This window comes from Phyllostomus hastatus, unplaced genomic scaffold, assembly GCF_019186645.2.
Source record: "Phyllostomus hastatus isolate PE091 unplaced genomic scaffold, TTU_PhHast_1.1 phas_scaffold_216, whole genome shotgun sequence".
NCBI classification, from domain to species: domain Eukaryota; kingdom Metazoa; phylum Chordata; class Mammalia; order Chiroptera; family Phyllostomidae; genus Phyllostomus; species Phyllostomus hastatus.
Genome location: NW_025334018.1, coordinates 9,513,695 through 9,526,850, shown reverse-complemented (window position 1 = coordinate 9,526,850; position 13,156 = coordinate 9,513,695). Strand labels below are relative to the sequence as shown.

The 13,156-nt window shown below is 45.1% G+C and overlaps 1 protein-coding gene across 2 annotated transcripts in view; it reads right to left on the bottom strand.

Annotated features, from left to right (window-relative positions):
- The window catches only part of TBX15 (T-box transcription factor 15), a 98,699-nt gene that overhangs the window by 13,612 nt on the left and 71,931 nt on the right, over positions 1–13,156 (bottom strand). For both annotated transcript variants that reach the window (XM_045817246.1, XM_045817247.1), the window contains exon 6: positions 11,720–11,784. In XM_045817246.1, the coding sequence (XP_045673202.1) occupies positions 11,720–11,784 (65 nt within the window). The remainder of the gene's footprint in view (positions 1–11,719; positions 11,785–13,156) is intronic.

Sequence of the window (13,156 nt, the reverse complement as noted above, 5' to 3'; positions counted from 1 at the left end):
CCTGCCAATATTATATTCATTAAAGAAAGAGAAAATGAACTTTGATTTCATTTTCATAACAGGCAAAAAGACTGTGGCAAATGTATTAATAATTTTATTTGAAGCAGTCAGTTCTGTATAGGAGAGTGACCATTTCCCCAAATCTAAAATCCAACTGAAAGACTGAGTTGTAGAATCATGGATTTAAAAAACAGAGATATTGGGTGTGGTCAACTTCTACTTTCCATGACACCATCTTGGGTGGTAATCTGGCCTCTGCTAGAGTATTTCCCAGGGAAACCATTCAATTTTTTTTACTATTCTATAAGAAAGTTTTTCCTGACTTTGGGCTGAAATCTCTAATGTAACTTTTACCCTCTGGTTCCATTCCCAGCGGGTAAACAGTGAGAGCACACAACACTCCCACGTCCTCCACAGGAAGACCTGCCTCGGCCGTGGAGAATGAAATGGATAACATGCCACACAGGATGCGCCCACGATCACGCAGTTCAGGGGCCTGTCACAGCCAGAGCTATTCTGAAGATGGAACTGAGGGGCAGGGGCCTTGGCTGCCCAGAAATACTGGCTACGACCACACATTCCTAACAATGCTTTCTGAATCCATGGTGGATCCATCCTCATAGATTTATCCTAGACTTTGGCTGAATCTATGTATTCAGAATGTATTTCTCCTTAGAAAAATTAATCATTTGTTTATAACATGCCACATCTTATTTGTCCTCAAACCACATTAAGCTTCATTGGCTGGATCTAATCATTAGCAAGGACCAGTTCTATATATCGGGACTCAGAAAAGCACCCTGGCGAGGTAAGTATTACATAATCCAACTCCCTCAGCACTCGCATGTCTGCCTGGGATCCCATGACTTTCTATGCCCCAGTGCTCAGCACACTGCCTGTTACATGGCAAGATGTCAATAAAGATGAGTCATTATTCCACAAACTTTAACCAGCATTCATGTTTCAAAGCCTAAAATTTAGGAAAACAACTTGATGTAAAATCAAGACTCTGAAGACAGAAGGAGTCCTCTAGTCCTGGGGACTTGGGAATTATTTCTATTGCTGATGGTACCTTTCTTGACTCAGGTCTCAGCGAGGTTTCAGTTTTCCTTTGGTTTCTCCCATTCTAGTCACAGAATTTCTGACCTTCGACAGAGTCTGAGTCCCCTGGCTGATGCCGATCAGTTCCACTCTCTGCTCTTACAAGAGTCCTTGCAAACCACCTATGAACACCTTTGGCCACTTGGATGTCTTTTGTAACCCACTGTTTGCTTATTCATCATCATTATCTCCTATTTTTTATCTTGAGGGTTTTAAATATGAATTCATGGTCTAACACATAAAAAAAAGTGGCCTTAGGTAACCACATATCATTAACATGCTCCACAGGGTGAGCCACTCCGGGTTTGTTGCACACCAGAGACCTGACGTCATCGCTGAGGTTTCCAATCAGAGATGATCATGCTGGCAAGTGTCCCTCTCTTGCTTACTTTTCCCTGTTTTCTCCAGTGACAACAGAGGCCATATCCAAACTGTTTTTGTTCAGCCCTTTGGCTGTAATCACCTCTTTGCTTTCCAGGCCTTTTCTCTTTAGACTTCTCTTCAGTCTGCTCCCTGGCCAAACCAACAGAAACTGCTGAAGAGGCAGGAGAAAAGAAAAGAGAAGAAGCAAGCCAAGGAACTCCTGCAAACTTGTGATGTCTTGAGATCAACTGATTGGGAAAAATAGCCAGACTATACAGAAATATTCTTCTAACCTTCTCATTCAAAAAATTGCTGGGACCATCCATTTGCAGTTCAGCAAATATTTGATAATGATAACAATTACAACTATGGTCATGAACCTATTAGGTGGCACACAATGCATGGTTCTGCTTCTTACTTGTCTTGAGATAGAGAGCTACTTTTATGTTTCTTCTGCTTATTTTCTCTGTAGTTCTGCCTCTTCCCCCATCTCTTCCCCTGTCCTATTTGCTGGTAACAAAGGGAACAATGCCAGGAGTTGATAAAACCATTGGTCATCTCTCAATAGAAGACAGTCAAGAGCTAAGGGAAGTCTATTGATCAAGATCTTGAAATCATAAGGAGTTATCTAACCAGGAAAACAATTATGCTAGGTTCGGGAGATATGAATGTAAAAAAGACACAAGATCTTCACCCTTTAGGTGTGTCCTATTCAACAAAAAGAGCACACGCAAATGACTAATTTCTGAACTATGTGATAAATGCTACACTGAAGATATGTAGATGCCATGGAGCACTGAGCAAGAAGTATTAAATACACCTGAAAACCCAAGGAACAGTCCATAAAGTCCAGTTAGTTAAGCTCCATATTAAAGGGTACTCAGCAGTTTTCTACACAGAGGCAGAAAGAACTTTCCTGGTAGAGTCAACACTGCATGCAAAGACTTGGAGGTATAAAAGAGAAGGCATGTTCTGGGAACTGAAAATAGTTCCCGGTGACTGAAGCTGTGGTGCAAGATGGGGTGGGGGATGTGGGAACATCACGGATGTTTATTCCACGTTAGCTGCTTAGATTTTATCCCATGGGCAGCACTGTGCCTCTGAGCGAACTTCCTTTCTCTTCCTGTTCCAACATCGAAAAGACATGAAACATGAATATACTGTCCTTTGAGGTCTCATTACTGTATCTCAACTGCTAAATCCTTTTCCTGAGACTGCCCTTGGACCACCAAGGTGAGGTCAAATCTTCTACACAGCCTTCTCCTTCGCTGGCTCTGGAATCGGCTCCTACAGCTAGATAGATTCCTCTGAGTATTTGTTGTCCGGGGATATTCTTAAAAGACCTCCCATCAGAAGGGAGCAAAACTGGCAAAACAAAACAAAGCAAGCCATCACTCAAAACTTGGTTTTGGATGGTACAATAAGTAAACCTACGTGATTAATTGGCTGTCACTGATGTGCTTTACAATGGTTCGGAAGAGCCAGTAGCTGTCCAATGGACAACGGCCAGGAGTTGAGTTGAAATAGCATCTTACGCAGTGATCCCAACTTGGGAACCCCATCCCTTTGAGCAAAGGCAGTCCATAAGGAGTTCTCACTGCCTTGGGAAGCACAATAAAAAGCCATGAAAACACAAAGCAGGCTGACTGAAATATTAAGTTTCGTTGCATTTGAATGGAATGGTCTAACTTGAATTTGGTGATGCTGACCCTGGACTCCAGTTGTCCTACTGAAGGAGGAGAAGCTCAGGGATGTCAAAATAGGGAGCTGCCAAGCTGGATGCTGATGCGGATTTCACCCTCAAAGGCACTGCTGGAGCGTTTCAAAGAGGTTACCGCTGGTGTCACAGCAAGTATGTCAGTGGGAAGAAAGAAGGCGTCCCTGGGGTTTCTACCATGCAGGCAGCTTCCGTCCCTTTCAGCTGCTGCCAGTCTTATAAGGAACTCAGACATGAGCACAACGTAAGTACCACTGAAGAGGGCCCAGTGTGGACTCCACATTCCTGACCATGACCTTTGCCCAGCACCGCTGGGTCCCTTCATATTGTAATTAACTCCTCATAAAAGATGACAGGTAAAAAAAGGGGGGGGGGTAATACTGAATCACATGAGGGGCACAGAGACCACCTTGGTTCAGAGGGTAGCCCTGCTGCTTATTAATGCCAACTCAGCCATGTGACGCAACCTTGGCACACCTAAGTCTCCTATCTGTAAAATGGGGGCCATGGTACTGCTTTCTTCTGTGACTTAATAAAAGCAGATTGATCGGAGACAAAATACACCAAAACAAGAGAGAAAACAAGGAAAACTTGACGACCACTGGTCTAACTGGAGCAAAAGAAATCCCTCCAATGGCTCAGGTGGTGACTCACAACCAGAACAAACACTCTTGCTTCACTGGAATCCGGAGCTGTGTCCGCCCTCTGGCTCCGGATCGGATGCGGAGGGATCTGTGTGTTACCTCATTCCGGTTCTCATTCTCTCCTCCAAGAACCAAAAACGTGTCCCTCAAGCCTCCGTAGGCCTCATTATCTTGCAGATATTTCAGACTCCAATATGTTAACCATTAAAAAGACGTCACTCTGTTAGATGACACCATCGCTGGGCAAGAGCCATAGATAATAAAACAGCTGCCAACCTTCCTTGGCAAATGCGCATGGCCAAAAGGACAATGGTGGAAAAGGTTCATGATGGAGGAGGGAGAACGAATAACAAGGCAGAGAAAAATGTTAAATACCGTAAGCCAGGGGACATGATGAACAGCTCTGGCCTGGATGCACAGGAGGAGTCTGGCAGGGGGCAGCTGCCTGAGTCCAGTACAGGGCCAGCTACCTTGAACTGGAGATGCAGTTGTGCTGGCTGGAGAGGGAGTCCAGCACTGATTACTCCCATAGCTCTGCTCAACGTCACTCGTGCCAGGGATAACAAAAGAGTATGCAAAATCAGCGGAGGCTAGAAAGATTGCCAGGAAAGAACAGGAGGAGATTGGCTGGAGAAAGCACAGCCAGTGGCTCCAGGGAGAACAAATGAAAATACAGAAATTGAAAGTGAGAGGCTTAGAACGTCGTGCTGGTGGAAAGAAGGCAAGTGGTCAGCTCATTGGCTCTACGCTGGCTACCTGAGCCTTCAAGAGTGACAAGGAATCCACGGTGGATGAGGGCAAGGTTTTCTGTTTACTAGCAAGCTGTGACTAACAGAGGAGTGTGACATCATTCTCTGGATGCTGTCCCTGCTGGATTTGCAAATTCTGAAAGCTACTAACTCACTGTTCTCAGTTCTACCATCCGTAAAATGGGCACACTGATCCAGTACCGATCAGCTCGGAGATGAAAGTGGATAACTTGGACCGCAGATACTATATGAAGTGATTATTACTCTTATTTGTATACTTACAATTTAAATGACTAGAAATAAATACCAGGTTAAACTGTATAAAATTACTGCCATTTTATCATTTAGACCTACAAATATAGTAACTTTTTATGTTCAGCTTGATAGATAGATAAGGGTGTAGACAAGATTTCAGATACTTGGTTATAACAGAACTCTACTAACTGATTGTAACTGAGATTCGCCCTGCACCCTTTCACCCCTGACCCCAAAGAAACGTCATTTCTTGTGGGATCTAAGCAAAGATGAGCTGGCCCAAGGCCGATGTCTAGCTGACTTTCCTTTTTCCTATCTTTGAGCTCCAGCCACTCTGCTCCCTCATCTCACAGGCCTCTCGCTGGCTGCACACTCCTCTCCAGGGGCTGTTGTGAGGGGGGGCTGGGCCTTAACTGGGGCTCCTGTCTGTGCCCAAGGAGATGGTTTCTTCCTCCATGAACACGGCCTTGGGTTAACAGCTGCTTAAGACGGAGGCACAGAAACGTTCTTTACTCCCAAGTGTTTTCCCCACCACCAGTAGAGACCCCTCCCTTTGGGTTACATGTGAGTCTCGTTAAGCAACCTCACCCAGCAAGCAAATCCATCCATTCCCGTAATGCAATTAATGGCTCCATTTTTAGATCGCCACCCCCTAAAACGTTATGTAACGGGATACCAGGCACCCAGAAGGGCTGCCACCCGCCACGCTCCCTGCAAATGGCAGTGCTGGTTGATGATCAGCTCAGGCTCAGGTCGATTCCTACACTGCATCCTTTGGACCCTATTGTTGTCTCAGTGAGGGGCGACCTAGTGACACTATTAGTCCATATGAACCAACCCCGCCATCATTCAGGGCCTGCCACTGGCTCCCTTCTGATGGTTCTAAGTTGCAGAATTTAAGTGTCCCGGCTCAAGCCTGCAAGAGTGGGCTCCACAGAGAAAAAGATGCCTTCATGAAAAGCTACACCAGCTCCCTGAACTACAGAAGGGCCACTCCACCTGGGACCTACCATGAGACCACGGCAGTGGCTTCTGGGGCAGCATGCCTGCTGGGAGCATGGGGAGGAAGGCACATCACATGGGACAGTGCCCCTAGCAGTTATCTTAGATGCAGTGAGGCTGGGAGTCAGGGGGAAAGCCCAACGTCAAAGACCAAAGTCATACGCTTATGACACTTTTAAAACAAGCTCATAGAACCTCTCACTCCTCACACAGATCAAGTTTTTAATCCTCTCCTTTTCATGTATGTGTTTGCTTTGGAGGAAGTCCCTGGGAATTATATAAAATTTCCCAAGCTGACTTGGGCTTTCTCTAAAATCTTGGCAGCCACCCCTAACAGGAACAAGGCTCTCACACTAGATGTGGGCCAAGGGCCCCCGCAGAGTCCGCTCCTCCGGCTGCCCCTCGCAGTGCAAGGCCCGCGGTCGGAATGCTCCCTCTAGCTGAGCACGGCGGGCTGTCCAGGCGTGCGGACGGTGCACCTCCGGGGGCTGCTTCGTGACCACGGGACGCAGTGCAAAGACTGTTGCTTCTCTCCGGCTTCACCACCTTTATCTTCTCTTTGGCACGGGTTCTCCATGGGGGTGGCACCGCAAGGATGTAATCTTCCCTCTCAGCCTGCTATGGAGTGACCTTTCTCAGCCAAGCCTTACTCTGCTCGGGCTCAGCCCCTGAGACCCCTTCCTTCCTGAGGCCCCCGGACTCTGAGGCAGACTGGGCATCCTCCGTGGGGCTGAAGGCTGCGTGTGTCTAATCCGCAGTGAGGGTGAATCGGTGTCGCACAGCAGCAGTGTGGCTCAGACTGGGCTCAAAATTGCCTTAAGTCTTTCAAACTAAGCTTCTTTATAAACTCACTCCTTTTTCCCTTTTTATTTGGAGTCCAACACTAACTCCCCACTGTTGCTGTACCTGACTCGCCCTTGCTTGGGGTAAGGCTTTCTCACTCTAGAGTTCTGGCTTTTAATTTCTCTGCTATGCCCTGACTCTGGTTACTGTTCTGTAACTAAACGAACAAGTATTATTTTACTCTGTACACCTAGCACTATAGGAAAAAAGGACCTAAAAATCGAAACCTGAAAAAGATATAGTCCCATTCCCAAGAGCCTATGTTCTAGCCGGGCCGGAGCCCCAGGACACGGACCACAAGGCAGAAAGTCACCTCAGGGTGAGGGGATCTATTTCCCCAGGAGCAGGAAGGTGCTGCTGTGTCCTCCTGGCAGGCAAGCAGCTCCCAGAGGGAACTCTGGGTACTGTGCCTGATTAAAATCTGATTACAGTAAACATGCAGTGACCTACTCCCCAACCAAAGCCAATTTTGGACCACATCATTTTTCTATCCTCGCCCGAGGACATATTATCATCGTTTTTAGAGAGAGAGGAAGGGAGAGAGAGAAATATCAATGCAAGAGACAAGCATTGATTAGTTGGACCACATAATTTCTGAGATATCTAGAAGGAGGAACAATTTCCCCCTCATTGCAAAGACAAGGTCTGGAAGCAACATCGGTCAGGGTTTCCACCCCAAAAGGCCCGGGTGTCTACCACTCTTCCCACATACACACTCACATACATGAACACAAACACATACATGTGAACACACCCATGCATTCTCTTCTGGTGGAGACTTCTGATCAGGGACATAGTTGCATGGAAATGAAACAGGTCAAAGCTCCACAAGTCAAGTCTGCAGGGTGGTAACCTCTCACACTGAGGCATGTGAGCGACGTTTCCTAAAGAAGCAGGGAGAACTGTGATGGGCTGGGATGCTGGTGACGCCACAGGGCTGACACTGTGGACTCACTGGAGCTGCTGCTGGGGTTCTGGAAGGCCCCATAAATAGCATCTCTTGTCCTTATTTGAACGCAGAACAAATTCCAAGAGAGACCTAGGAGCCTGACGCAGTGGAGACCAGAACACCAGTGTGTCTACTAATGAAAGTGTCTGGAGACTACGGCACAGGTATGAAGGCTGAGCGAGTGGGCCAGAACTCCCCTGGAATCAGCGGGCTCCCCCAAACTGGGGGCCTCCTCTGCCAGGCTTACCATACAGCAGAGAGGGCCCAGAAGGTCAGCTCTCTGCAGGCGAGCAGGTCCTGAAGAAGTCCTCCTCCCAGGCTCAGCAATGAGATCAGTCACTCTGGTTCCCCTTGAGGGGAAGAGAAAGTGACGGGGCCAGAAGCCAGGAACATTTCTCCAAGGATATCACTTTGCATTAAAATAGGAAGAATGGGAACTAAGCATCCTCACCCCAGCCACCCTCAGAGGACACCACCATCAACCCAGCGGGAGAGGGCTGGCACTGCCTTGACAGGCTCGTGGGCCAAGAGACTGACAGAGGGCATCTAAAGAGACCGCTGTGGGTGGCTGTGTCCTCCCCATCTGTCCCCTCACATGCCTCCCTGCCTGGATCACGCCGGGGTAGATTGAGATCAACAAACCTGAACGTGTTTTGGTTTGAGGTTTGGCAAATTCTGTAACTCCAAAGTATTCCACGAATGTTTTGTGTTCTGCAAAACCAAAAAAACACCAGCCAAGTGCTTTCCCCCCTAATTTTTAAGCCCATGTGTTTAAAAGGAAATGTAATCCGTATGTTTGGGGTACATTTATATGCAACTCGACAAACCATGCTCATCTGTATGAGTCATTTGATGTCTAACAGGCAGGGGGAAGATCACAGATTTGTAAGAACTCGATTAGCGGGAGAAAGGCCATAGGCAAGGCGCTGGTTGGAAGGCAAGGAACTAGGCTCTGATGCTGGCACAGAACCACCAGGAGATTTATAGACAATCCTCTACATCCCCAATCCTTCCCCGATCTGCGAAATGGCCTTGATAATTCTTGCCCTCATGAGACCCTGCAGGCAGCTAGCAAGGATTAAATTGGGATAGCCAGGTAACGTGCAGCTTTCCAAGGAGAAAATACAAGGGCCACTGTACTTGCACCAACAAGTTTATTTTAGCCTGGCTTCCTGGAGGCTGGAGGATAAACTGGCTTATACCTTTAATGATCCATCCTTGCTCCATTTAGTGAGACGGGTGACTTCAGTGTCATTGTTTTGCCTGTTAGGGAAGTTCGGCCTGACTTCCTGTCCCCCACTTGGGAACTCCGTGTTCACAGGGGTGGAGAGAACGGATGGCAGTGTCCTGGGCAAGTGTGCAAAGACAGGCAGAGAATATTCAGGTGGTTTTATTTGGAAAATAGAAGGTTCTGGGTACTTGAATCATATCTTTAAACAGATGAAGGATTTTTAGAGAAAGAATCCTGTTCTCTATATCTGTTGAACATGAAGTAAGTCCGGTTTAAATTGCTGGCACGATAGAGCAGGAAGTGCTCAGGCTTTGAAGTCAGGTGGCCTGGGGCTCTGGTCCCTGCTCCGGCTCCACTGCGTGACATTAGGGAAGCCGCTTAAGCTCTCTGAGCCTCAGTTTCCCTATTTGTAAAATGCAGGTTGTTTTGAAGGTTGGAAGGAATAGATGTAAAAGGTCTAGAACACAGTAAGTGTTCAATCTCAGATAACTTCAATAATTACTAATATTACTTAAAATAGCCTGCAAGTTTTAATAGGACTTAATGAGGACTTTCCACACTCTCAGAAAAATAACTAGATAAAGCGCTGAAATGGGCTAATGGGGATCCAGAGTTCTACTTCCCTGGAGTCCTTATGAAGAGCCATTCACCAGGCAGGACAGAGTTGCAGAGCCCTAAGCTGTTCATTCACCAGCCTTAAGGGCAAAAACAGACCAAGGCCACAGGATCTTTGAAGGTCCCTTTTGCCCCCTGAGAAGACAGGAGGACCTTGGGGCTTGAACGGAGATGTCATGACAACTTCCTAACCAGAGGCAGATACTTCAGGATACATGACCACATTCTCAAGTCCATTAAAATGGGACTCCAATTCCCACAGCAGAGCTCTAGTGCTGGTCCATGCAGCCGGTCTATTTTAATTTTCTGTTCCAGGCCATGCCTCTGCAAAACAAGGACTCCAGTGGGAGAGTAAAGCAAAGAAAAAAAAGAAAAGCTTTGGTGCATCAAAAAGAAAATAAACACTCTAAACGCCACTGGAGAGACAGGAGAAAAGAAAAAGAAAGTACTTGAATAACTAAAGACAGCAGGGCTGGCTGGCCCCAGGACAAACAGAGTTGGTGTTGAGGGCGGAAATTCTTACCTTCTAGTCATGGACCTTGTTGACAATCTGAAGGAAGCTACACAGCTCTCCCTAGGAAATGCACACCTGCTCACCCACACACAATTTTACTTACAATACCTGGAAACTCACAGAACCCCTGAGACCCATCCCTGGACTCCAAGTTAAAGACCTTAAACACCCTAGAGGCTTCTCTTCGAAAGCACAGCTTCTACGGTGGCCCCTATCACTAACGAGGTCCTCGGTGAGCCCGAGTTCCCGTCCTGAAAAGGGAGCAGCAGGAAACAGCTCACAGGCACACAGAAACTCCTCAGCACAAAGAGGACTATCCCTCTGAAATGAAAGGAACAGCTATTTGTTCTTCATCGGCTAAATTCTGAAAGCAAAGGCTTTTGTCTTATTTAAACAAAGAGTCGTTGAACAGGAAAGTATTTGGCCTGGAGTCCATATGCCCGAGTTCTCATTGAGCTATATCACCAACTAGTTGCTTGACCTAAAACATATTATTCAATTTTGTCATCTGCAAACTGGAAGTTTAAGTGGATTTTACTTCATTCAATGGGTGTGACCTTAAAGAATTCTGAGGTAAATAAAATTTTATAGACATCTAAACGTATTTGAAATATACAATAAGGGCTTCATAAAGAAGTGCCGTACTTTCATAAATCATTTTGTAAAGGAAATGATCACTACAACCAATTTTTATCAAAAATCTGGATTCGAATATAAGGGGCCACAGTTTATGAAGTGATTCTAAATATAAAACTAGTTTATCGGAAAACTCTTGCAGAGAAAATAGCAAAGGTAACTCCTGACAACCTGGGTCATTCCAATGTAAAGAAATGCCCCCAGTTTGGAAAATGTCTTAACACAAAGTAAATAGTTCTCACAAAGCCTACACCTTTGTAAGAATTGTATGTCACCTTTGCTATTTCAGAGTGACGTATGTAAAATTAAATTTTCTGATTGAATAACCTTGGATCAATTTTGTGTCCCTGGCAATTCTGGTTCTCTCCTAACTCTCCGTGGGGAACCGGTTTTACATGTAATTTTAGATAGAAGGGATTCAGAGAGAAGAAAGAATTGGCTAGAAAAAACACTCTAGTCTCAAAGGCCATTTGCAACAGGAGCAGAGAGTTCTATGCATGGCAGCAGTTCCTAAGGGTCTCACTGTGCAGCCACCTACTCATGATGGTGATGTTAGGTCACCCAGAGGGTGGTGCTGTAGAAACCCTCTTTACTAAAGCAGAAAACATCTAATATGTTTTGGAAATATTTCCCAGAAAAAATGGTTGTTTTTTTAAACAAAGTTATAGTTCTCAAAGGTTAATAATTTTGTGAAAAATTTTACTTGTCCACAATTACGTGTTTTCCTGATAATGAGATACCACTGTAGGTGCTGTAGGCACATAGAGATGCTTTTCAGGAAAAGTAGCAATCTTCTGATGATAATAAATCACATCAAATGTGATTTAAGCAACTGGATTACCAAGTATGATATAGAGGGGAAACTACCATGAGGGATTTGATCTGCTAGTTTAATTTAGTGTGTTAAAGAACCTGGATAATTCAGCCTTTGGCAGGAGCGGCTTTTTCCCTCTTCAGTCAGCTGCCTCTTTCTCTGCACAGTGGCTTGACATGCAGGTGTTCTCCAAAAAGCAGGAACCTAATGCCACCAATGGGATGTGGCACGGATCATGTCATACAGAAAAGAAATGCCCATGAGTCTCTGTCCCAATTGTTCTTACCTGTTTCTTCCAGAATCTCTGAATCCTTTAGCAAAAGGGTTCCGGTCAATTTTTAATCTGGTGATCTGGAAACCAACAAAAAAGCACGAATTATATTTTCATTAATGGACTTCCTTTTCAGTTGCTCCTTAAAAAATAACAACAATCACTCTAGTAATAACAGCTAGTGTTTTTATTTAGTTTCTTTTTAGTTGGAGATTTACATTGAAGTTGATACAGGACTAGGGCCTGGCACACAGATGTCCGACCCACTTGACCCGCATCGCCCTAAAAAACAAGGTTTTCCCAGTATGACTCCGTAAACTCTCTTTTCACTCACCTTTCTTGCCTCAGATGGTGATAAACAAAACAAAAGCATTGAAATAGAAAACTGGGTCCATGGTACATGACACACAGGAGGTCCCTGAAAAGTGTTTATTGAATGAAGGAGTAAATAAGTGAGTAAATAATGAATGAATGGATTCAGCCAACCCAATCAGGTAGAATCACCATGACAACCTGCTCACCTAAAGGATCCAAATCATTAACTGCATTAACCATTTTACTTCAATTGTGCCATTCCAGTAACAGACCTCAAATGGTCTCATAAAAGACACAAGAAGTAGCTATTCTTCTGTCTAAAAATGTGTGACTAGATTGGGCAGAATGCAGCGTGCCTCTTCCAATCTCCAAGGCTCACAAGAGAATCAGGAGAAATGGAGGGGCAGCTTCATAAGGCTGAGCAAACCCAATGCAAACTGCATGGTCCAGCTTAAACAAGTCCTTATGAGCCATCTGGTCAACCTCCACTCAGTGCATAAGTACCTATCTCATCCTATCCTAGCTCCGTCAATCTGCAGTGTCTGCACATATTATCCTGATGTCTCTAAACTAGAACAAGCCCAACCAACAAATTCCACATGCACTCTAGTGTTTCTACCTTCAGTCTTGGTCATGGGACACATTTCAATAACTTCATGTCTAAACCTGATATAAATGACTTACTACATTCAAGTAATAGATATTCAAGCAATAGGGGTGGGGGCTAGGGAGCTCAGTAAAGAAGGGAAGGCACTCTCAATGAAAAGTAATTCTACGAATAAAGGAATCTCCTTATTTGAGATCATCTTTTTTCCCCCAATAATTGCAGAACTTATCACTAGGATGTTCAAGTTCTTTCCAATGTTACAAATCTTCCATCAGAATGGAATTTCCCAAAGCCACAGTCTTTAAAATTCAACATGAGATTCTGATAAACAAACTTGAAAGGACCAAAGTTATTTTCCCCTCAACATTCCTTGACTCTAGAATGGCATACTAATAATGTAGCACTAATAATGCAGCAAAAGCAATTTTACATCTATTTTATAGACCAGAGCAGGAGCCTGAAGCTTTCCAAAGTCCACTGTCTGCCACGTGGATACTGAATTGAGTTTAAAGACTGTCACTGTGTTCTGT